Here is a 23,427-nt window from a genome sequence, read left to right on the forward strand (position 1 = left end):
TCTGCACCCAAACCCAGCCCAGGTGCAGTAGCCTCATGGGTGAGCCCTGCCCAACCCTCCCTGCACAGCACCAGCGCTGGTACCAGCCTGGGAAGAGGCAGAGCTGGGGTCCCCATGCAGAACAGGACACGGATATTGCACTTTTCCCACCCGCGGGGTGCCCTGGAGCTCCTACAAGCTGCACACACACTGCTCTGCACAGCCTTCCCCTCCTGGAAGTGGCTTAAATGCCAGAAGTAAGCCCATGTCCTGCTCACCAGCCACGGAGGATGCACAAACACAGCCTGCTGGCACTGCATTTTGGCTGCAGGGCACACGGCGCTGAAGGTTCCCAGACAAGGGACCCCAGAGGGACAGCTCAGCCAACACCACTTCGCACCACTAGGAAGAGACACCCCGTGGAGAATGCATTTGCTCTTATCTGCCCCCCCCCCCAAAAAAAAAATAAAAAGCAGCAGAAAGGCAAGGCAATGCTCCAGGGAAGAGGCTGTGCTCCCCGAGAGGAAGGAAAGCAGCAGCGTGGCAGGGCAGAGCCAGGTGCCCCTGGGCGTGCGCCGGCCACAACGCAAGCAGCAAGAGGAGCAGAGGGAGAAGCACCAGCGAGCAGCCTCCTCCAGGGCACCGGAGCTGCAGCAGAGGATGGATGCCGCCAGGGAGGGAGGAGGACCAGGAGGGAAGAAAAAAAAAAAAAACTTTTTGGGGATTTGACATTCAGTGAGGGACTGCAGATGCAGCCAGAGCGCACGGGGCCAGCTCGGGCACTGTAAACAAGGCGCTGGGTTCTGTGATGTGACAGCACGTGGAGCCCCAGGGACACCACGGCCCCCTGGCAGAGCAGAGAGGGCTCCACACACCTGAAATCCTAATGCTTCCAAAAAAACGTGCGTGGGACATGTGCGTTAGGAAACTGAATGAAACCCTTCCACGCCAGCCCTCTCTGTTCGGTGCCAGAGAGGGCTGGGAACAGAGCGGGGGCACAGCAGGAGCCTGCGCCCACCGGTGGTGCTCGCACCCAGGGGTGCCATCGTGGGAGAGCTGGGGGCTCCCACACTGGCCCTGGGATGCTCTGCACCTCGGTGCTGCTCTCCATCCCCACGGGGCCGGGGCAAGGAGGCAGCTCCACGCTCTCCAAGCTGAGCTGAGGTCTCTCTGTTGCCACAAAATAAAGTGCTGAGGGGGTGGGGAAAGGGAGAAAAAAGAAAACTGGCACGAAGAAGAGCAGTCCCTGTTCCCCACCCTGACTGGAAGGATGGGGGAAATACGGAAAGGTAGGGATTTAAAAAAAAATAAAAATAAGATCTACATCCCCAGGATTCCTCCCCCTCCCAAAATACCTATTTACAGGAGTGCCGAGGGGGCTGCTTTGCTGTGTCACCTTCCCCCTAGGCAGGCACTGCCCCGGCCAGGGCCAGATCCCTCCTCCCCAGCCAGGCAGCCCCATCCCAAACCCACCGGGACTTGCAGGAGGAGAAGGGAGAGCATCCCCAGGGACAACCTGGCCCCTGTGCCCCCAGCAAAGCACTCAGAGGGGCCGGGGGGACCGTCACTGCGCCGAGATGCTGGTGGCATTGATAACGGCCGCAGGCGTAGCCAGCTCCACCAGCGCCTCGTACGTCCCCACCACGAAGCCCACGAAGCCGATGAGGCTGATGGCCACGTCCTTGGCGATGACCAGGGGGTGCATGCCCTCCACGTAGTACGTGGCGATCTCCAGCAGCGGGGGGAAGATGAGAGCCAGGGCGCTGCTGCTGACGGAGCCCACCAGGGAGATGACAATGTCCAGGCGCGGGATGAGGATGGCCAGCACGCCTGGGGAAGCAGAGGACAGGAAGGTGAGCGAGGCGTGAAGGGAGCACGGCCAGCTCCAAACCGCCCCCCTTTCACCCCAATTAGAGCAGGCAAAGCCGTCGCGGGGATGCTGTTACTTGCGTGATGCCTCTGCCCTTTTCACACACTGAACTTTGCAGAGAGACCCCAGCAAATGGATGCTGCTCGTGGAACAATCCCCGGCCCCATCACGAGAGCCAGCACTCGCTCCCCCGCACCTCCCAGGTCTCTGCCTCACACCTGGGGAGCCTCAGAAAACCCACGAAAGCAGAAGGCGGCAGGAAAAAGCCGCATCCCCCCCCCCACCCCTGAATAAATCCATGTGGTTTGCGAGCGTTTAGAACCTCCCCACCCCCGGAGCACTTCCAGCACAGCCTGGAGGGGCAACATTTGTCCCGTAAAAACTGCAGCCAAGGAAAATCCCCCTGGGAGACTCCTTCCAGCTTCCAATTAGTGGCTGCAAACCCCCGCACGTTCGTGCTCCCTCTCCTCCTGCTCAGGGCAGGTGGAGGAACGGGGACGGTGCCTTCTCCTTCCAACCACCGCCACCACAGCAGCTCCGGGCTCTCCTCCTGGTGCCGTGGCCCACAAAACCCAGAGCCACCAACGGCGTTTGCAGTTTGCCTCACTGGGAAAAGTGCAAAAGGACTTGGCAGAGCAGCCGGGTACCGCAGCACTATGCTTTGGGTGGATCATATAAAATAAAGGGTGGGCAAGGTCCCGTTTTGCAGCTGGGAGCAACACTTGCGGTGAAGCTCTGTGCTTGAGTGCATTGCTACTGCTTTCCGGTGAAATCAAGTCCTTGGGAAAAGGCAGCCAGAGCTTTGCATGACAGAAGAGCATCCTCTGCAAGAAAGGCAGGCTTCAGCACTTAATCAGAATGCCAAAAAGAAATAGGTTGGTTCACTGCATAGACTTAGGAGACCCCAGACCTGTGGCAGCTACAGCTGCAGTGGAGATAAGCTCTCTTGGGGCTCCTCACACACAGGACAGGGAAACAAAGCAGCCAGCTGGTCTCTGACTGTATCACTGGAGCACGCTGCACTTTCAGGGGGGTCAGCAGGCAAGTGGCAGCTCCCACCAGCACACCCAGCTCCAGGGAAACCCAGCTCCTCCAGCCCTGTGCCAGGCACAGCAGCGCTTCAAACACAACAGCTCGATGCCAGCACCACCAAGACTGGAGGCAGAGATAGGGGAATGTCTGGGCAATGCCCTCTGCTGGGCATTTCGAACCTTTTGTGCCTGCCCCAAAAAGCTCCCCAAGAGCCTAGCTGGTGGATTTGTGGTCTCACTGCGTTGGGCCCTCCCGAGTTGTCCCAAAAGGAGTTCAGGGGGGAGCTGGATGGACAGAGCTCTGAGGGGACACGGGACAGGAGGGTCCCTGCCACCAGGAGCATCCCTGCTCCAGCAGCTGGCTACTAACAGCTTCCTCAGCCCACCCCACCCCGCTCTCTGGGCTCAAAGCAAACACAATTAACGCCCCTCCGCAGCAGGCAGAGCTGAAGTACCAGCTGCAGCCCTCAGCCTCCGGGGCAACGGTCGTGCTTTCCACAGATATTCATTCAAAGGGTTCTGAAGCGTGCTGGTTTTGAAGTCGAAGCTTGAAAGACACCCCTACACCAAACTGCATCCTCTCTTTGCGAGCCAAAAGCCACGATGCGGGCTTGTTCTGCGGCCACGCGCTCACACGATGAATATTTATGCAGCCCCCCCCTAATTGCTTTTATCCTCGCCAACAGCCACGGCGATTTCTTACGGGGAAAGATAAGGGGAGGAGGTACAAAGCAACCAGCACCCCCCTACCAACGCCCAGCTGCCTCCCCACCCCAAATGGGGGGGCACCGCTGCTGCTGTTGCCTAAACCCACCAAACCCCCTGTTCCCCTGGCCAAGCACACCCCAAGACCCGCAGCGAGCCCTGAGATCGACCACTGGCACTGGGGAGCTGGAGCACAGCGGGATTTCATCCCTCACCATGCTGCAGGGACAGGACACGAGATCAAACGCTCGCTGCGGGCACTTTGGCCCCGCTTTGTGCCGGCTCCAGCTCCTCCAATAGCCTCTGGTCTCGCTCTCAGGCTGGACATGAAGAGGCTTTCCTCCTGCCTTTCTCGAGGAAATGAAAGGCAGAAAGATCAAAGGGGGCTCTTCTCAAAATGAGCTCTGAGCAATTAAGGGACCGGGGGAGGCGCCTGCCCCTCACCCTGCTGCTTTCTGGGCCCCAACCCCGCTCCAGCCGCCACCAGCACGGCTCGGCCTGGGGCAACCCTGGCTGTACATAGTGTGGGGGACGAGAGGCTGGAGAATCTGGGGGTTTTGGGTGATGGCAAGTTGGATACAAGTCAGCAGCATGCCCTGGCAGCCCAAAGGGGTGCATCAGGCAGGGCCCTGCTGGCTGGCCGTGGGAAGGGGTTGACCCATCCTGCTGCGGCCTCACCGCCAGCACTGTGTGCTGCTTTGGGCACCACAGTATGAAAAGGACAAAAAGCTGTTAAAGAGCTTCCAAAGGAAGGCTACGAAGATAGGGAAGGGTCTGGAGGGGAAGATGCGTGAGGAGTGGCTGAGGTCCCTGGGTTTGCTCAGCCCAGGGCAGAGCAGGCCGAGGGGAGGCCTCATGGCGGCCTGCAGCTCCCTCACAAGGAGCAGAGGGGCAGGCGCTGAGCTCTGCTCTCTGGGGACAGCGACAGGACCCGAGGGAATGGCATGGAGCTGGGACAGGGGAGGGTCAGGCTGGGGGTTAGGGAAAGGTTCTGCACCCAGAGGGTGTTTGGGCACTGGTTCAGGCTCCCCAGGGACGTGGACACAGCCCCAAGCCTGCCCATGTTCAAGAAACATTTGGACAATGCTCTCAGACACGCGGTCTGATTATCAGGTGGTCCTGTGTGGAGACAGGATTTGGACTTTGATCCTTGTGGGTCCCTTCCAGCTTGGGATATTCTCTTAAGACCTCAGCAAGCAGCAGCACCCTGCTCTCAGCCAGCACCACGCTCTGCTCAAGCCCAAACCAGAGCCACTGGAATGCAGGGCCAGGCCTCTGATGCTCAGCTGCGGTGCATCAGCAGCGTCACACCGTGCAGAAATGCTCTTTTTTTTTGGTGGATGACGCCTGGAAGCTCAGTCAAGCATCTCAGCTGTGCTGAGAACAGCAAGCGTTTAGCCTGCAGGAATCAAAGCCAGACAAAAATCAGATAATCCTGTACTTTGGTGACCTGGTGGCCCTTAGGTTTCCACACACCTACCTTTCCCAGCTCATATTTTTCCCCTTAAGAAGGCAGATAGGTCAAACCTCCTTCCCAACCTGCTAAAATCATGTGTTGGGCTGAACTTTAAAAGCACAGGGGCAGCTGCCCTCCCAGAACTGTGGCAGAGCAATAAGCGGTGTCGGACTGTACATTGGCACTGCCCCAAAAGCTGTGCATCCTTCTGCAGGGAGAAGCCAGCAGTCCCCAGAAAAGCCAGAAGACTCAAAGAGGCATCCCAGAAGGAATGACATCTCTATATCTGGCCAGAACACCTGGAAAAACCTTCCAAGATCTCAACTCAAAGCCAGAGGAGCAGAAGGCACTTCCAAGCCGTGCTGTTTCAGCCAGCACGTGAGGCTTGGGTAAGTCTCCTGCCAGCTCCACACCCTTCCAAAGGTCCAGCAGGCTCCGGTCTGAGCTGCCCACACACCAGACCAGCTGCTGGGACGTGTCATATAAAGCTCGATGGGACTGTATAGCTCCTCTAAATTAATTTGGACATTTGCCACCCCTCTGCAGAGAAGACCGCTCCCAGGCGGAGGGATGAAGGCTGTGGGACAGGCTGCTTTCTACTCACAGGTCACGCTAACCAGGGCCACCCTGAGGAGCAGGTTGACCACCCAGCCCCAGCGCTCCGACACGCGGGCGACGAGGGGAGGGATGATGATCTCGGCGGGCACGTAGAACTGCACGGCGTACGTGAAGAAAATCCCGAAGGAGAAGAGCAGCTTGACAGCTTGGTATAACCTGCAAACGAGAAGGAGGGGACCAGTGAGACTCGCTCTTGTTACAAACCCCTATGGCATCAACAGTAAAAAGGAGGAGCACTCTGCCAAGAAGGACTTTTGTATCCCAGCCATCTACTCCTCTAAACGTGCTCTTGACAAATTAAGGGTGATGCATTCACTTCACCGAGACACTTCTTGTGCAAGGGATAGCAGAACCTCCGAGCCCACACCTAATTAGAGGTTTCAGCCCTGGCTTTGCGTAAGGAAGCAGCAGGCCAGCAGCCTCGAGTGTTGCTTCCCCTTGAGAAACCTCCTGGGCACGGATGTGAAGGGCCACTTCAAAAAATAAAAAAAGGCACGGGGATGGCCAATATGCCTCTGCCCACGGGACAGGAGCCTAATTTGCCCCTTGACACATCATGGCACCCATCTATTTTGTCAATGTCCCTGTGCAGCACTGCCATTGCCCACTCCAGGCAACACATCTTCCAGGTTTGTCACCACTTAACGGAGGGATACGGGCTCCGTGCTGCCCCCTCCATGTGTCCAGGATGACACAGTGCCACGGGGTGGCCTTCTTCCTGATTGCCAAGCATGGACAAATATTTCCTAACACAGATACTCAAGTGTTAGGAAACAGCCCTCACCAGAGACACAGCAAACAGCACTGATACTGCCTGCAGTCTGCAACCCCGACTCTCGGTCGGTGACCCAGAATGAAGTTCCTTCTACCACCTGTCCCCAGAGGCGATGGTCCCCTTGAACTTCACCTGCAGAAAACCTGCTTCTGAGCTGAAGAAAGGGGAAAAAGCTCTCTTCCCTGTTTACAGCCAGGTGGAATTTATTCTCTGCCTTAAGACAGGAGATAAAGAACACCTTCTACGAGGCTTATCAGCTCCAGCCATGAATATTTCACTGATTTCACTTACTGCTGATTGTGGGGGGAGGACTGTGCTGCCAGCAGAAGTCTGGGCTTACAAAGCAAACGCAATGCACACATCACCACTTCCACCTGCAACTCAGCCTCCTCCACAGAACTACGGAGCAGCTGTTTTCATACTGCAGCAGTGGGCAAGCGTGGCTGCAGGAGAGCCAGAGAGCCACCTCCCTCCTGTCTCTGCCCTGAGCTTCCCGGCAGCCAGAACCAGGCTCTGTGACAGAGGAGCGATATCTGTAACCATATCATGTAACCATCAGCTACAGCCCTACCTGTTCCCTGAATCGAGGCATGCTGACCAAGCAGGAATCAGGGCTTGTAAAGCTGCAGCTGGAGCACCGTGTCCAGCCTCCCAGGACAAAACAGACACGAAGCTACCAGAGCAAGCTGAGGAGAAGCTACTGAGGTTGCTGGAGGACACGATGTGTAAGGAGAGGCTGAGACCTGCGTTCGTTCAGCACGAAGAGGTCAAGGAGGATATTGTTACTGGCTTCAGCCACCTAATGGGAGAGCACGGAGAAGGCACAGCCAGGCTCTGAGCAGCACAGCAGGGGTGCCAGAGGCAGCAGGACAGAGCTGCAGCCCAGCAGGGTGGCTCAACACCAGAACATGGCCCCAGGGAGGTGGGGACTCTCCATCCCTTCAACTTCAACACTGAAGTTGGCTGTGCTTTGAGTAGGTGGTTGGAGCCGATGACCTCAGGATACCCTCCACAAACCAAATGATCCTGCGATTCGATAGGCAAACAAAGCAAAGCTATCAGAAGAGTGCAGAGGGCACCCACTCGGCCAAGCATGCACCGCACACGACTTGAGCGCACGGTAGCCTTGAGCCACGCATCCCACACTCTGCACATCCCATAGCTGTGTTCTCAGGAAGTGAACGCTGTAAAGCAATAAAGCGCTCTTAAGGCAATCCATTTTTTAAGAGATGTTATTAAAAAAAGGCACCAAGTAAGGCTGGGTCCTGATTCTGCACAGGTCAGGAGCCAGGACACCAAGCTCAAAGGGCAGTTTAAATACCAAGAAGGGGAAGAGCTCCAGGGTTAGCCTTGACCCAGAGAAAACTCAGGGGCAAGTGGGGTCTGGAGAGGCACTGCTTCTCCAGGAGAGCCACACCAGCTCATCCTGACAAGCTGTGCCCCGAGATATTTCAGCAAGAAATGGGAAACCCTCCTCTGACGGTAAGCTCTGGCATTACACACCTCCAACGGGCCGTACGCAACCAGGCATCTCCCCCCTCGCCGCAGGGCTTCTTCCCTTTTAGCTGGTGAGGTGAGGCAACCTTGCCAGGCTGCGAGGAAGGATTTCTGCAGAGCAGCACAGCGTTTCGGGGAGGCTGTGGTTAGACCCGGGCACCGGGAACCGCCACGCTCCTCGCTCGAGGAAGCTGCGGTGGCAGAGAAACGAGGCTGGAAAAGTCCTTAGTCATCCTCTATCTCAACGACTGCCAGCAGGCTCGGCAGACGTGTTCCTAGAGACCTCCAGGCGATGGATACGGCTGAGCAAGGCTGCAGCATCTCCTCCACCATCCCTGCCCTGTCTCCCACGCTGCAGGCAAGCCCCGTGATTTCTCACCCGCAGCCCTTCTGGCCAGCTGCTGCAGCCCGGCGCCTTTTTTACTGCTGGGGAGAAAACCTGCTGGCAAAGCAGAACTGGTAAAACACCCGTGTCAGGAGCAGGCCTTCACCCATCACCCAGGGGGTAAGGCATGCAGGGGAAAACAACCTTCAAGGCTTTAGCCTGAGTTTCCCAGCCCTTATTTTAACAAGACAGATAACGTATTTCCAAGTGCAGTGTTTACAGCCTCCATCAAACGTTTTGCCAGAAAGAAGCAGGCACGATGACTGAAGAGTTTCATGCTCTGAGTCACAAGGGACCACAGCACTCCTTGCCCAGGGGCAGCCCTGCCATGTTCTGGGGCTTCCCTGGGCCCTGCTTCCAAAGGGCCATATCTGAGAAATCCTACGTGTCTCCCCCCCCAGAAAAATCACTTGGACAGAAAGAGAGAGACTCCTAGAAACACGCATTTGACAGAGGATCTTGCTTTCCCCAGAGCCACGCCTGGGCAGCTGCAGAAGGCCAGGATGTGGAAGTCCAGCAGTGACTCAAAAACCCGAGTCCTGCCCAAATCTGCCCCGGCTGTGGGGAGGAGGCAGCAAGTCACAGGGCGCAGCACCAAGCAGCTGCTGACCGAGCAGAGGACAGGGCTGGGGAAGAGCACAGCCACTTCAGCTCAAACTCTCACTTCGGTCTCTTGCTGGATTTCAAGCCAGTGAAGGCTTCAAAGAGAAATTTTTTAAACTCCTAACCAGCCTGGTAGCATCCTGAGAAACTGTTTTGCCACGGGACAGCTTTCCAAGAAGCCTCGTGGCATCCAGACCAGACCTCAGCCCCGGCTCCGCACCGACACACAGAGATGCTTTGGGGCAAGCAGCACACGGAGGACACGAGCTTCTCTGCAGCCTCCTCCCTGCCTGCCAGGCAGGTGCCCCAGAGCAGCGAGTGGTGAGAAGGGACAGCAACGGGGTTGTGCAAGGCCTCCTCAAATACTCCCAAGAGGAGCAAGCTGGGAAAGGCTTTTATTCCCAACATCTGCATGCCGAAGAGCCTCCACGCTTCTCGTCACAAAGGCAAGGGGAGCTGCTGGCATTTCTCCTCCAGGGTGGATACGGAGCCACTACACTGAGCACCACCTACCCCCGGGGGTGTTAGTGAAATGCCAGAGGTGAAAGCCAGCACGGGGAACCACAGAAAGTGAAGCAAAGGAGTTTGCCCTGACACTCGTGTGCAGTTCCCACAAGTCCCACATCTTTACCCCCCATTTTCTAACCCATCTTGGTGGCTGGTGGGAGCTGCCAGAGCCATACGGGAGGCCGTGCAGGACAGGCAGGTTGGAGGAGCTGCAGAATTCAGCCCCTAAGGGATGGAGCACCCCCATGGCCACAGCATCCACGCACAAAGCCCCAGCTCGCCATGAGCTGCGAGGTGCCTGGGTGCAGAGCTTGGAGTGGGAGTTCGAGCTCCAGGGCTGCAAACAGGGAAACACAGCCCATGGGCAAAACCACCACGTCTCCCCCACACCGGGAGCTCCCAGCTTTGGGTTTAGGTTTCCCACGTGCTTCATTTGGGGAAAAGAAGCGGTTTGGTGCTGTTCACAGATCACCTGGTGTGCCAAGGGCTGTATTCAACGTCTCACCAAGCTCCTCTGGCCAGTTTTGGCCCTCCCCCAGGTGAGGTGACCTAAGGGGTGACCCCCTGCAGGGACTCACCAGCAGTTGGGCAGGTTGAGCGTGATGCTGGCCTGGATGTTCGCCCCGAAGCGCAGGTAGCCCAGCACGCTCAGGCTGATGTACAGGATGGTGACGATCGTCATCCCCACGTAGAGAATCACCGGGAACTGCCGCGGGTTCTTCATCTTGTTTTCCAGAGGCAGCACCTGGAAGGAGGAGGAGGATGGAGCAGCAGTTTTCTCCCCTGTTCCTCCGCACCCCCAGCCCCATAGCTGAGCACAGCCCTCTGCACCGAGCCTGGAGACCCCAGCAGGACCTGCTGCACTGGAGATGCTCAAATTTGAGACCTCTGGGCTTAGCACGGCGAGCCCCCAACAGGGTCATTTGTGCCCTCGCAAAGGGACCGTGTGCCTTGCCAGGGGCTGTGCCCATGGGAGCCCAGCACCTCAGGGCGATGCTGCCCACCCCGCATCCCAAAGCAGCACGGCGGTGCCCATCCCAATTCCTTATCTTATTTTTCCCAGCAATGGCTGAGGCACTTTTTCCTCTCGCTGCAAGTTTGTACGGACAGGTTTCAAACAGGCAGGACAATAAAAAAAAGAACACACGAGGAAAAAAAAAAAAAAAAGGAGCAGGGACAATGCCCCATCTTGACACTACCAGCACTCGCTTCAAAGAATTTCAGCAAACATTTTTATAGCTGTCCTTGGGTGGTGGTGATTTCAAGGAGAGACAGTGGCAAGACCAGAATAGCTTTTATTTGCTTCCCCACCTCCAAGCTGCGCAAGGAAGAAAGAGCATGCACCTCGCTGCCAGCGAGAGATCTCTGTCCTGGGCAGAGCATTCTGTAAATACTCCTCCTGGAATGGATTTGGCACACTGCAGCCCCGTGTTTACATAGCCAGCTTATATTAAGAGATGAAAACATTTTATTTTTTTTTCTCCTTTGAAGGGAGCTCCCGGAAACAACCCACAGCATCTCAGCGAGCCATTAAGCCTTCCACCCACCCGGCCTTCTCCGCAGCTGCTCTGTTTGCAGCACCTGGTCCGGGAGGCACACAGAAATCCAGCTCCGCAGCAGGCTCGTGCCGCATGGCTGCTGGGGGGGGAAGTCACGCTGCCTCCCAGCAGGGTGGGGAGGAGCGGGTGACGTTTTACCATGCCGTGCTTTTCGGCCTCCCATTTCAGGATTCAGCCTGAAGCAAGAGCCAGGATGCCTCCTGCAGCTCTGCTGGCTGCCCTGTGCTAAGTGACACCCCCAGGGGAGCCCAACCTAGTGCCAGGCACGGCCCCCTTCAAAGCTCCTGCTCCTCCAGCCTCGGGTGGAAGCACCAAAGGCTGACCCTGGAGGTAGCCTGGAGCGAACAGCATCATCCAGAGCCTGGGCTGCTCTCAGGGAGGCTGCTCTGCAAATTCAGCTGCAATGCACAGCGGGTCCCACGGCAAGCCCGAGCGCAGGCTGAGCCTCTCGTGCCACACGCCGAGACTTACCACCCCGATGCCTTCAAAAGCAAAGATAGCCGTGCCGAAAAACAGAGGGTAGGTCTTCCAGGCTGCTACCAGGGGCAGGTCGCTGGGATCGGGAATGTCCTGGAAAAAAAAAGCCCATACTGAATGGAGCAGCAGGGAGGACGCAGCCTGGTCCCGCAGCTCCCCACAGAGCAGAGGGCGAGCACCATACAGCCCCTCTCCACCCACCCCACACACCAGCACAACCCCAGCACCCCGTAAAGCACAGGGAGCCGCAGCGACAGCATCAGCACGTACCCTGACGATGTACTGGTAGATGACCACAAGGCTGACCAGCATGGCCACGTTGGCCAGCATGGAGAAGATGGACAGGACCTTGAGGTTCTGGATGAACGACAGCAGCACCACGAAAGGCAGCAGGGACAGCATGTAGAGCCGGGAGTCCATGGTGGGGGTCAGAGTCACCGTGCGGGTCGAGTTGCAGTCATTGTTGGTGTCGTTGGCAGCGGCCACGACCTGGGGAAGCAGAGGGATGCTCCAGGAAGCCCATCGAGGTCTGACAGCCACGGATCTCAGCAGCCCACCCCAGGTGGCTGGGATGACCACCTCACTTCATTTTCAGAGGCAGCTGACTGATTCAAATCAAAGCCAAGCAGCTCTTCAGGTGGTTTTGGAGCAGATCCCCGGTGCTCCAAAGCTATTTTCCAAACCAAAGCTCTGCCCAGCACGGTGCCACCTTGCCTGAGCTACCACCCGCACCCTCGCTCCGCACCTCAGACAGAAACAAGCAACATTCCCCTCTCTCCACCCAAAAAAATGCAAAAAAATGAACCCAAAGCAACCAACAGAGAAGGGTTAACAAGAGGCACTGCCACGGTGCTAGGGACCAGACTGCTACTGCAAGAGCAGGATTGGAGCACGCCGGGGGAACGGTGCTCAGCAGCATCCGCATGGCACGGAGCTGTGAGCACGGACCTGCTGCCAGCTCCTTACAGCCTGGCAGCCAGGCAGGTTCAGGGTTTCTGTTTATTTTCCTCCCGACGCCAAGCAGAAGGAAACTCTTCACCGTGTAATTAACCTCCAGAGCCGTGGGATGAGGCAAAAAACTGGAATGCAAACCGGACCAAGCCAGGGAGTGGAGAGGTTCACGCCAGGTCCCGGTGGCCATCACACACTGCTCGCTCACAGGGTATCAATAAACCAATTAGCCAAGCTAGGCAGGACATCAAAGGCACAATTCCTCCTCTTTCACCCCATTCCTGCCTTCCCTCCCCAGGAACGAGCCTCTGCTTCTCCCGGCCAACACAGGCAGCTCCGACACCTCTTTATGGGGAGCAAACAAGGACCCTCAGGCAGACCGTGCCCTCCAAAAACACCCCAATGCAGGACTTGTACTTTCCTGAGCAGCAGCAGCCCCAAAAATCAGACCTTTTGTGAAGGGCAGGGCTGGGACACGGGAGGTAGAGCACAGCCCAGGCTCCTCCACACCTCCCAGCCAGGTCGGGGGGCTCTCCCTGCCTGCTCACGGAGCAGGAGCGAAGCCTCACCTGCCTCAGGTTGTCCGCCAGGAAGACGAAGTACACGCAGCAGAAACCCAGCTGGGTGAGGATCAGGAAGAGCCCCACCAAGCGCCTAGCAAAGAGAAAAAACTGCTTGTTAGAAATGTAACCTGGGAACAGGAGTGCACATCCCCTGGGACTCCCCTGACTGGGGGCAGAGCTAAATTAAATACCCTCAGCGTTACCTTCCTGGGGGGGACACTGAGCACTGGGGCCAGGTGACCAAACACCATTTGGTGAGCCAAAAACCATTTTGCATCCCTGCTGCTGGGCTGCCAGCACAGCTCCAGGACCAGCCAGCTCCACCCCAGCAGCTCAGCACCCTGCCCGGGGGCTCAGGTACCTTCCCCAGACGGCGTGTGTCCGCAGCCAGGCGCTGGGGGTGGACTCCAGCCCGTACATCACGGCTCCTCCGTAGTCCACAAACTGCTTCTGGAACCTGCCCGGCACAGAGAGAGAGGAGAGGCATCACTTCAGCCCCATCTGCTGGCTCCCGTGGCGAACAGTGGCACTAACGGGGAAATCGGTGGTGAAAAAGCCCCAGGAGGTGCCTGGCTGAGGCTTCACCACGGGGAACGTGGTGCTGGGAAGCTTCAGAAACGTGACAGGGGCCGGGGGGAGGGATGGGAGAGCCGCAGGAGCCGCTCCTTACCTGTAGCAGAAGTGATGGGCGCATTTCACCAGGATGCTCATGCAGTGCACGGCCACGATGCCCATCACCAGCAGGCTGAGAGGACCCAGCTGCGGGGGAACAGAGGGGGAAGGCTGCACTCTGACGGCCGGGGACAGAGCTGCAGGACGGGGTTTGGGGTGCAGACAGCGCCTGGCACCCAGGCAGGAGGAACCAGAGCACCCCCTGATCTCCCCACGGGCAGAACCACCAGGAGAAACCCCACAGAGGGTAAAATCCCATGGCCCCACAGCACAGAGCAACGGCTGAGGGGGATTGTGAGGTGTGTGCTGTGCTCCCAGGGCCCCGGGAGCGCACCAAGAGGGCTCAGAGGCTGCGAGCTGCCTTACCAGGATGCCGGCATTCTTCAGAGCCAGGGGCAGCCCCAGCAGCCCCGTGCCGATGTTCCCCTTCAGGAGGTGGATCAGGGTCTGGTACCACCTGAGGGAGGGGAGATGCTGAGGTCACCCCGGGGCAGAAGCACGCACCCAGACGCAGCCCTCGGTGCTGCCCCGGGGCCAAATGCTGCTCCGTGATGCTGGGGCAAACACGCACGAGGTCCAGACCCTATAGACCAAACCCAGCAGGAACTGGGACGGACTGGAGGTGAAGACTTCACTCTTTTAGCTCACCAACAGCTTTTGGGTGGATATCTACAGAACCAGCTCCCAGGCAAAACCCAACGCATGAAATCCCACCAGCAGCAAGCCCGGCATCACCAGGGAACCAAACCACACCAGGCAGCTGCCTGCCCCATGCCAGCAGCCCCCGCCACCCCGAAGGATCCCCCCCACGCCACCACCCCCCGGCACCGCAGCACGGAGCCACCGCTTGTCCCCCTCCACCCCCCAGTGCCAAACAAAGCCCCGGCGGGGCAGGAGGGGTCCCTCACGTGGTGCCGTTGGTCTCCCCGAAGCGCTGGTAGGACTCGGGGTGCGCGAAGCCATTGATGCCCCCGGGGGGGCTCCCCTCGGGCGTGACGTCCGTGGAGCTGTAGTCGTTGTAGTCCTCGCTGCGCAGGCGCCGCGTGGACATGGTCCCTGGGGACGGAGACGTGTCAGGGACACCGGGGGAGCCCAGCTCCACCGCCCCCAGCCCGGGCTCCTTGGCATCGGCCATGGTAGGGAGGGACAAGCTGCTTCTGCTGGAGGCAGCGCTCCCGCAGGGCTTTTATAGGGCAGGCTGCCCGCCCCAGCAATCAGCCAGCCGCCGTGCCCCGAGGTCAAGGACCCAGGGCACGTTCCCCCCCCTCCTCCACGGCTCTTCCTCCAGGCTGGTGTCCCCGTTTCGGGCACACCCGTGTGGGTGTCCCTCGCTCCGGCCAGGAAAAGAGGTTTCCTAACATGCTTTTTTAGGTTTTTTGATAGTTAAAGGTTGAAAATTTGATTGTGCCCCATCAGGCTGGGGCACAGTCCCCATGCAGGCAGCACGGCGCTCCCCCCAAAGGTTTCAGAGCCATGGAAGTGCCCACGGGACCAGGGGGCTGCCCAGTGCAGCCCAGCACGCTCACTCCAGCCCAAAGCCAGCCCCTACAAGCCCCACAAAGTCCTTCAAGCCCCACAAACTCCTTCAAACCCCCCTGACAAAGCTCCTGCCCCTCGGCTTCAGCTGACGAGCCACGGGTTGCTTCAACTCCGGCACGCACCCCAAGGAGCTCCTGCTGACCTTGCACAGCCCGCTCCAAACCCAGCGCTCGCTTCCTCTTAAGGCACCAGAAAACGTCCGAGGGAAGAGCAAAGCCAGCGGCGAGCCCGGAGAGGACAGCGGGAGCCCCAGGGCAGCACCCGCTTTCGGCTGAAACCTCCTCCTGCGTTTGCACAATGCCCGCCAGGAAACCGAGCGCCACCGGGGAACCCGGCTCCGCTCCCCCCCGCAGTAACCCACGGAGTCAGAGGAGGACGGGGCTGCAGGAGAGCCCTGAGCGCAGCCCCCACCTCATCCTTCAGGCAGGGCAAAGACAAAAATCTCCTAAAAGAAACAATCCCACAGCTGCTGGCCGTCGCTGCAGCTCACCCGACGCAGACACCGAGCGCTGTCCCCGCAGAGCCACCGCTCCCTGCCACCTCCCACAGCCAGCCCAGCTTCCCCGAGGCCTCCCGACCTCCCTCCTGCCTCTGCTCCTGCCTCCTCCTGTAGGATTTTTCTTCTTCCTTCCCCTCCCGGGGCTCAGGAGGATGCTCCGGGGATGCTCGGGCACCGCTCGTCCCCAGGCAGAAGGTGACTGCGACGGGTGAGCACGTGCCGCAGCAGGGCCAGCCTCCTGCCCTGCAGACTCAGCACCTCCGCAGGGTGCCACCGGGGCCACCCAAAGGGTCCCCAAACGGGACGAGCCCTGCCTGCCCCGTCCCCCCCCCAGCGGAAGCGGCAGAGGCTCCGCAGCCGGGCTCTGCTTCCTGCGGGGCGGCTCCGCACGCACCCCCGGGGTCACGCGAGGGAAGGAGCCCGGAGCCGCAGGCAGCCCCGACAGCGGGGAAACGGGGACCGAGGGCATTTACCCAACGCCATCCCCACGTTTTGCTCCACATCCCAGCCGGCCACGCTGCCCCGGAGAGGTTCCCCTCCTGCAGCACCGGCAGCGGTGTGAGGGCAGCCGCGGAGCCGGGGCCAGCCATGCTCCCAAGCCGAGGGCAGGACACAAAACCCATAAATCACCCCCGCCCGGCCACGTCACGGTGCCCGGAGCCACGGCGAAGTTTACACAAGCGAGGAACCCGTTTGTCATCGGGCAGGGCTCCGCCGAGCAGCCCCGGACACCGCCGGGCACGAGGCAGCCAAACGCAGCCCCTACAGGGAGCGGGGCACCACCACAACCCCAAATCCCAGCCGCCTTCACGCGTGTTCCCCTACATGAGCAGCCCTGCTCCTGGTCCCCGCTGGCCCCCGCCCCATGCAGGACACGCAGCCACCGGGAAAAGCCTTGGCTAAATGGGATGAAACGGAGCTCAGCACGTCCCAGCCAAGGTGTTTGGCGCGCTGCTGCCTGCAGCACATCGCGACGGGACACAATGGGGTTCTGGACTTGCACCCCATACATCACAACCCATGTGCCCCACAAACTTCACGCACCCTATGCACGGCATCCCATGCAGCCCACACACCCCATGCACCCCATACACCCCCCACACCACACCACCGAGCACCCCACAGGCTGCCAGCACCCCTGTCCCCTAGAACTGCCCCGCAGGGTGCCCCCCCACACCCCACATACCACAGGAATATCACGTACCCCATACACCCCACGCATCCCATATATACACCCCCTATATACCCCTTTACACCCCATATACCCCACGTACCCCCTGTCCTCCACGTACCCCACACACCCCATATACCCTATACACCCCCTATACCCCACACACCCTATATACCCCCTGTACCCCACACACACACCCTATACACCCCCTATACATCCCCTATACCCCATACACCCCACACATCCCATACACCCCCTATACCCCACGTATACCCTATGTACTCCATCCCCCATGTACCCCACAACCCCCACACACCCGCTATACCCCACACACCCTCTATACACCCCCCAATACCCTATACACCCCCTATACCCCCTATACCCCATATATCCTATATACCCCATACCCCTCATATACCCCGTATATCCTATATACCCCATGCACCCCACACATCCCCTATACCCCACACACCCCCTATACCCCCCCATACCGCCCACACCCCCCCTATACCCCATACACCCCCCATACCCCGCACCTCGCCGCCGCCCCCCGCCGCAGCGGCCCCGGCCGGGCGCGCTCCCTGGGCCGCGCGGTCACGTGACACCCCGCTCAGCTGACCGCGCCGCCCGGCCGAGCCCTCCGCCGGCGCCTGCGCACGGGGAGGCAGCGAAGCCGAGGGGCGTGGCCACGAAGTGAGGGCAAGCGGGCGTGGCCGCGGGACGGCGGGGTGGGCGTGGCGGTGGGCGTGGCGGTGGGCGTGGCCTGGCGCGGTGGCGCGCCCTGGCGGCGGAACCGCGGGAAAACCTGGCGGGAACCGGGGCCACGCGGTGGCGGCGGCCCCGCAGCGCCGATCGCAGCCCGGAGGGGGCAGCAGCTCCCGGCCCGCCCCCAGCCCCCCCCAGCGCCACCAGGCTGCAGCCCCGCGTCCTCCTACAAACGTTTATTAAGGGCCCGGCACCCGCCCGGCGGGGGGGGAGCAGGGAGCAGGGAGCGGAGGGGGGGTGTTAGTGGTGCTGCGGGGCGAGGTCAGGGCACCGGGAGGAGGTGGGAGCACGGCGGGGTGCTGAGGCACCTCCTGCAGGCTCTGCCCAGGCAGCCGTACCGGGGTTAAGGCGTTAAAGTGCGTGGGGGACCGGCAGCAGGCACGGAATGTCAGCGAGGTGGGGGGTCACAGATGGGGGTGAGGGGGTCACCGGCACCTCTGGGCTGTGGGGATGTGGCCGGTGTCAGAACGGGGTCAGGAGGTGTTTGTAGGGCAGTGCAGTTGCAGCAGGATGGATGCTGCCCGCTAAGCCCAGTGCCTACACCACTAGCCAACCCCCAGGCTGCAGCTGAAGGGCCCCCAGATGTGACCAGGCTGCTGGGCTTGGCGGTGTGGCCCCAGTTCATCCCACACTGGGTGCAGCATCCTGCCTCGGCTTGGTCCCAGGGGCGAAATGAGATGACCGGGACTTGGCCTTGGCCTTGGCCGTGTCACAGCCACGTCCCACCCTGAGCAATTGTGGCCCGTGGCCGGCCACCTCCCCTGGCTGCTGGGAGCAGCACGAGCCGCCTGGTGCCTTGTGTCTGGCTGAGGTTTGGGGGCTCTCCCCCCTTTTGTGATCATTGCAGGCGCATGGGGAGGTGTCCCTACAAGGACCTCATGTCCCCGAGCTGGTCCCACGCACACCATGGGGATGCTCCAAGGGCAGACCTGAGCTGCCGTGCTGGGGACAGGTCTCCTGCAGCTGCTCTGGGGACACTTCTGTGAAATTGCCCCGTCTGTGCTCCGGCCAGAGGTGGGGACAGCCACCACAGCTCGCCCTGCATCCCTCCAGCCTGCCCCCGGCGCTCCCCACGTGCTCCCTCCTTTCCTTGGGCTGCTTCAAGAAATATTGCTTTTCCCTGGAATGTTTGTTTGTTTGCTTGTTCGTTGGTTTTGTTTTCTTTTGTTTTGTTTTCTCTAAAATTCCCCTGGTGAGATTAAGAAAAGTTTAAAAAAAGGGGGCAAGCAGGTAAAAAAGTAGCTACCCCCAAGCCCCACCAACAGGCTGGGGGGAGGCTCCAAAGCCACCCTGTTCTGGGCTGGGGACACGGGTGGTGGGGTTGGGGACAGAGGGACAGCCACGAGGGGACCTCCTGTGCTTAGCATGAGAGGGGGAAATGGGGCAGGGGTGAGGGGGGGGGTCTCCTCCTGGCAGCGGTGTCACTCCCCCTGCAGGGACAGGGCTGGGGAAAGCCCCTGAGCTCGCCCAAATCTCTTCTCCTGCTTCAGATGTTAGTTTGGGACCACCGGGAGGGACACGGCGCTGGGGGGGGGTGCAGACAGAGGCAGGGACGGAGGTGGGGTGGGGTGGGAGAGGTCGGACGGGGTGAGCTGAATGAGATGCAACTGGACGGGATGAGATGAGACGAGGGGAAAAAGGCGACGGGGGGAGGAGGGACGGCCCTCACTGGGACCCCCAGCCCCTCACTGGGACTGCAGGGAGAAGCCCAGCTTGACGCAGGCCAGCTCCTCTCCCTTGCTGCTGACGACCGCCCGCACGCGGTAGTTGCCGTTGGTCATGAAGGAGGGCAGCTCGACGTCGGGCAGGGCGAAATCGCTGGCTGGCAGGGAGTAGGAGCCCTGCAGAGAGGGAAGATGTGTCAGCACGGCCCCCCCCCGAGCCCCCCGTCACCCTCCCTGAGACCACCCATGGGCAGGCTGGGGGCCGTACCGCTTTGAAGGGGCAGTGGCAGGGGATGCCGTAGGTGAGCAGCGGCTCCGGGCAGGGGGTGCCGGGCGGGATGAGGGTGTCGAGGATGGTGCAGATGTCGTCGTAGGTGCAGCTGCCCAGCTGGTCGATGCAGGGCAGCTGGATCCAGAGGTCGCCCAGAGCCTTCTCCACCACCAGCACCGTCTGGAAGAAGAGGTGTTTGGCACCGGTGCGACCAGCACGGGCACCCAGCGCCCCCTCCCCAGCCACCTCTCACTCCAGAAACCCTTTGGGACGTCTACGTGTCCAGCACAAGCCCTCACCTCCTTGGCTTCCTCCCTCCTTCCCCCTTCTGCTTTCGGTTCCTCTCCCCCCACAGGTTTCCCTTCCTCCAGGCTCAACCTCACCCCTCGGCACCGAGCTCTGCGTGCGCCCGCTGCTTCCCCAAACCCTGCTGCCCCGACCCACCTGGCTGGGCGAGGACACAGCACCCTGCTGGCCCCCTGCCCCGGCAGGCACCGTGGTCACCTTGGGCAGCAAGCCACCACGGATCTGTTGGGTCTCATCCCCCAAAATCCCCAAAAAGTGCTGCAGCTCGGCCAGGCTGGCCGGGGCACGTCCCAGGATGGAGCAGCCGGGTCTGGCTGCTGTGAAATAAGCGCTGCAAGGCTGGGAACACCCAGGGCACTTTGCGCTTTGTTTTCTCCCCCGTTGGTACATCCCCAGGACATGGGACGCAGCCCAGGCTGCTCATCCACCTGGGGATGTTCAGCCCAGCACCGCTCCGTGCCCGGTCCCCAAAAAGGACGGCTCATTTTGGGGCATTTTCTGGCTCCTGGTGGTTTCATGAGGCTCCCTGTCCGCCCTCGTGCCAGCACCCACCTTCAGAGGGGAGGCCAAGGCCTTGTTGCCGTTCACGGCCGCGCTGATGCGCAGGTTCCCCGGGATGCTGATGGGGTCGGGCGCCACGGAGAGGCTCTGGAGCACGACGGGATCCTTCCCCTCACCGCAGTTCTCCCAGGAGAAGCCTCCGACCTGTGGCACCGGGGGGAGAAGAGTCAGATCCCGGCTCTGCCTTGCCCTGGGTCTGCAGGGGGCTTCCCCAGGGCTGGTCCCCCAACACGCCTGCTCACAGACAGGCAGAAAATGACCTTCAGCCCCCCCGTAAAGCCAAACCCTCCCTCCTCCTCCTCTCTCAGACCCCCAACCCCACGAGCCTCGGGGCATTTCAGGATCTCCCCATCAGAAAGCAATTCCAACCCCCCATTCCCTGTGCATTTTCCCCAAACCCCTGTTCCCAGGCTGCCGTCTCCACGCCAGCCAGCTCAGCCTCGAAATGCCTGGCCTGCAAACGAGCTGAAAATCATTTTTCACACCGGTTTCAGCACCGCAGAGCAAAGGTTGGGAAAGGGAAGGTGAGAGGAAGCGGGCTGGCCGTGTGGGCTGGCGGTGGCCGGAGCCGCTCGGTGCACAGACGGCGCTGGGGCTGGGGCAGCTCCCAGCCTTGCCCTGGGAAATCGGCTCTCGCTTTGCACTTCAAACGAGGTGGAATATTTCCCCAGTCCCTGGTGCTCGGGAGAGGCAGGCGAGCCTGACTCATCAGCCTCCCTGCTCCTTTCCACTCCTCCAGACACCTCGCGGGGTGGGCGCCGAGCCAGCTGGGGGACCTGGGCTGGGGAAGAGTCTGGAGGAGCCTGGCAAGCAGTTTGCTCTGGTGGGATGAGGGAAACCCACGTGTGGGGGATGCCAGGCGCACGCAGGGGATGTCACACGGATGGGGGGACATCCTCTGTGTGTCCTGCACCGTTTGCTGTGGGTTTGGGAGAGGGGAATGGGGTCGTGCCCACCGGGAAACCTCAATGCTCTGGGGCTGCTCCTCCTCGCCCTGCTCAGCACCCTGGGCTCACGGGGACGGCCAGGCTCAGCCCTCTGATGTTTCCCTCATGTTCCACCAGTTGGCAAAGCCAGCAGCGAGGGCTGGCAGCACATTTTGCTCCCAAACCACAGCGTGGAGCAGAACGATCCCTCGGCGCCACCTCGCATCCACCAGCCCTCGGGCAGCCTCTGCCTCCGGGACCGGGCGAGCAGGTGGAAGCAGCCAGAGCAGGCGGGGTGCTTCAAACCACAGAGAGAAAACCCGAAATCTCAGGCGGGAGGATGCCGGGGCCGTGCAGCACGAGCAGGTTTGGCTGGAGCTGCCCTGCGAGCGGCGGCGGCTGCGCGCCCCGGTGCCCGCCCCGGCGGCGGCGCTGCCCACGCGGGGAACAGCCCCAGCTGGGCGCAGGGCAAGCCAGGGCACGGGCAGCACGTCCTGGGCTTTTGCAAGAGCTCGGAGCCCCTGCAGCCCCGTGCCCGTGGGGCTGAGGGCACAGAGGTGAGGAGGAGGGGAAGCTGGAGCGTGGGTGCGTGCGGCCGTGCGCCCCCTGCCCCTTCGCGGAGCCCTGTCCGGCCGTCATGCCCGGCTGCCCCCTCCCCAGGCAACATCGGATTCATTGGAAACAAACAAACAAAAAAATAAAAGATTTCCTTCCACAGCACGTGAAAGTCATGCGGAGGTCCCCCAGAGCTGCCAGGGAGTCTTCTCTCTGTGTTTCAATCGGCGAGGGTGGATCCTGCTGCCTGGCGCTGCGTGGGAGAGCGCACGGAGGGCAGGAATAACGCCCGGGCTGCCGGGAGGCTGCGCCGAGCACCCAGCCGGCTGAAAAGAGGCCACCAGGCTTCTCCTTCCCGAGGGATTTGTCCAAACCCAAATCCCTGGCTGCTCAGAGATGGGGAGATCCTGACCTCCAGTCCGCAGCCATGCCCAAAAAGCTGCGGTGAGGATCGTGGGGTCCCTCCTCACCCCCAGCCCTGCTCGGTGACCCCGGGCATTGCACGGGGCGTTCGGGCAGGAGCAGAAAACATATTTGCTCTCTTGCAAAACCCCGCGGCGTGCTGAGAGCCCTCCTGACCGACCGCACCGCCCCCCACAAAGCCCCCCCAAACCCCCTGGACCCCCCTTCCCTGCAGCCGGGGGAGCGGGGAGGAAGGCTGGGGAGTTCTCTCACCTTGCTCAGCCTCCTGGAGCCGCTCCTCTCCACCAGGAGCTGCGGCCGCAAGCCCCCCAGCGCGGCCGGGCACAGCTGCAGCAGGGCGCAGAGCGCCAGCACCAGCCCCGCTGCCGGCATGGCCACGGCGGCTCCGCTCGCCTCAAGGCAGCTGCTCCGAAATCGGGGACACGAGCCCGGGAGGGAGATGCGAGAGGCGAGGGCTGGCCACAGGGCGCCGGGAGCTTTGCTGCAGCTCGCAGGGCCTGGGCTGGCAGCGGGGAGGCCGGGGAAACCAGGACGCGCTGTGCGCCGGGGCTGCACCCTGCTAGCTGCACGCCCAGCCCAGCTCCCGATTCCCCTCCCTCCACTTGTGCATGCTCGCAGGCTTTCCCATCCTCCTTTTTTTTTTTTTTTTTTTTCTTTCTTTGATTTTTTTTTCTCTCTCTCAAAGCACGGGACTGGAGCTGCAGGGTTGCAGGACGGGAAGCGCTGCCTTCCCAAGCACCCACGGCTCGCCCTGCACCAGCACGGGGGGGGGGCGCTGCCAGAGCAGGGACACCGAGGTGCCCACACCGTACCCTGGGCACCCACAGCACCCAGCGTCGGCCAGAACATCTCCCCATCTCCCACCCCTCATCTCCAGCCCCGCTCGGGCTGGCTGAGACATCTACAAGCACGCACAGGGGCTGCACGTGCCCCCCCCGGCCAGGCACAAGCAGCCCCGTGCCCCCCCTCGCTCGGCACAAGGACACCCAGCAGCTGGAGCAACCTGAGACCCAGCTCCATGCCGCGCGTGCTGCAGCAGGGTGGGGGATCCCAGTTTGCTCCAGCACCCCGCTGCCCACCACCCACCCCCATTTCACCA

General features: G+C 60.9%; 2 protein-coding genes across 2 annotated transcripts; both read right to left on the reverse strand.

The window, feature by feature from the left end:
• Positions 1–664: 664 nt before the first annotated feature.
• Positions 665–17,428, reverse strand: LOC116494757 (proton-coupled amino acid transporter 1-like). The gene is made up of 11 exons (XM_032196820.1): positions 17,394–17,428; positions 14,557–14,704; positions 14,015–14,105; positions 13,647–13,735; positions 13,338–13,433; positions 12,983–13,067; positions 11,733–11,951; positions 11,457–11,555; positions 10,005–10,171; positions 5,646–5,815; positions 665–1,809 (listed from the first exon to the last, which is right to left on the reverse strand). The coding sequence occupies exons 2-11, from the start codon at positions 14,697–14,699 to the stop codon at positions 1,544–1,546; spliced, it is 1,425 nt and encodes a 474-aa protein (XP_032052711.1). The 5' UTR covers positions 14,700–14,704; positions 17,394–17,428; the 3' UTR covers positions 665–1,543.
• Positions 17,429–19,111: 1,683 nt separating this feature from the next.
• On the reverse strand, positions 19,112–22,905 carry GM2A (GM2 ganglioside activator). The gene is made up of 4 exons (XM_032197178.1): positions 22,581–22,905; positions 20,416–20,568; positions 19,555–19,737; positions 19,112–19,463 (listed from the first exon to the last, which is right to left on the reverse strand). Exons 1-4 carry the CDS (start codon positions 22,698–22,700, stop codon positions 19,308–19,310), a joined length of 612 nt encoding a protein of 203 aa, XP_032053069.1. The 5' UTR covers positions 22,701–22,905; the 3' UTR covers positions 19,112–19,307.
• Positions 22,906–23,427: the final 522 nt, after the last annotated feature.

Source organism: Aythya fuligula, chromosome 14 (genome assembly GCF_009819795.1).
Source record: "Aythya fuligula isolate bAytFul2 chromosome 14, bAytFul2.pri, whole genome shotgun sequence".
Taxonomy (NCBI): Eukaryota; Metazoa; Chordata; class Aves; order Anseriformes; family Anatidae; genus Aythya; species Aythya fuligula.

Bases quoted from the DNA above. Each gene is read 5' to 3' on its own strand.
- LOC116494757 (XM_032196820.1), bottom strand. From the start codon at position 14,699: ATGTCCACGCGGCGCCTGCGCAGCGAGGACTACAACGACTACAGCTCC. The intron at 13,068-13,337 runs GTACCTGAGCCC...TCTCTTTGCTAG, and splicing joins ACACACGCCGTCTGGGGAAG to GCGCTTGGTGGGGCTCTTCC. The intron at 11,952-12,982 runs GTGAGGCTTCGC...CTGCTTCCCCAG, and splicing joins TGGCGGACAACCTGAGGCAG to GTCGTGGCCGCTGCCAACGA.
- GM2A (XM_032197178.1), bottom strand. From the start codon at position 22,700: ATGCCGGCAGCGGGGCTGGTGCTGGCGCTCTGCGCCCTGCTGCAGCTG. The intron at 20,569-22,580 runs GTGAGAGAACTC...CCGGTGCCACAG, and splicing joins GCTCCAGGAGGCTGAGCAAG to GTCGGAGGCTTCTCCTGGGA. The intron at 19,464-19,554 runs GTACGGCCCCCA...CCCTCTCTGCAG, and splicing joins GCCACTGCCCCTTCAAAGCG to GGCTCCTACTCCCTGCCAGC.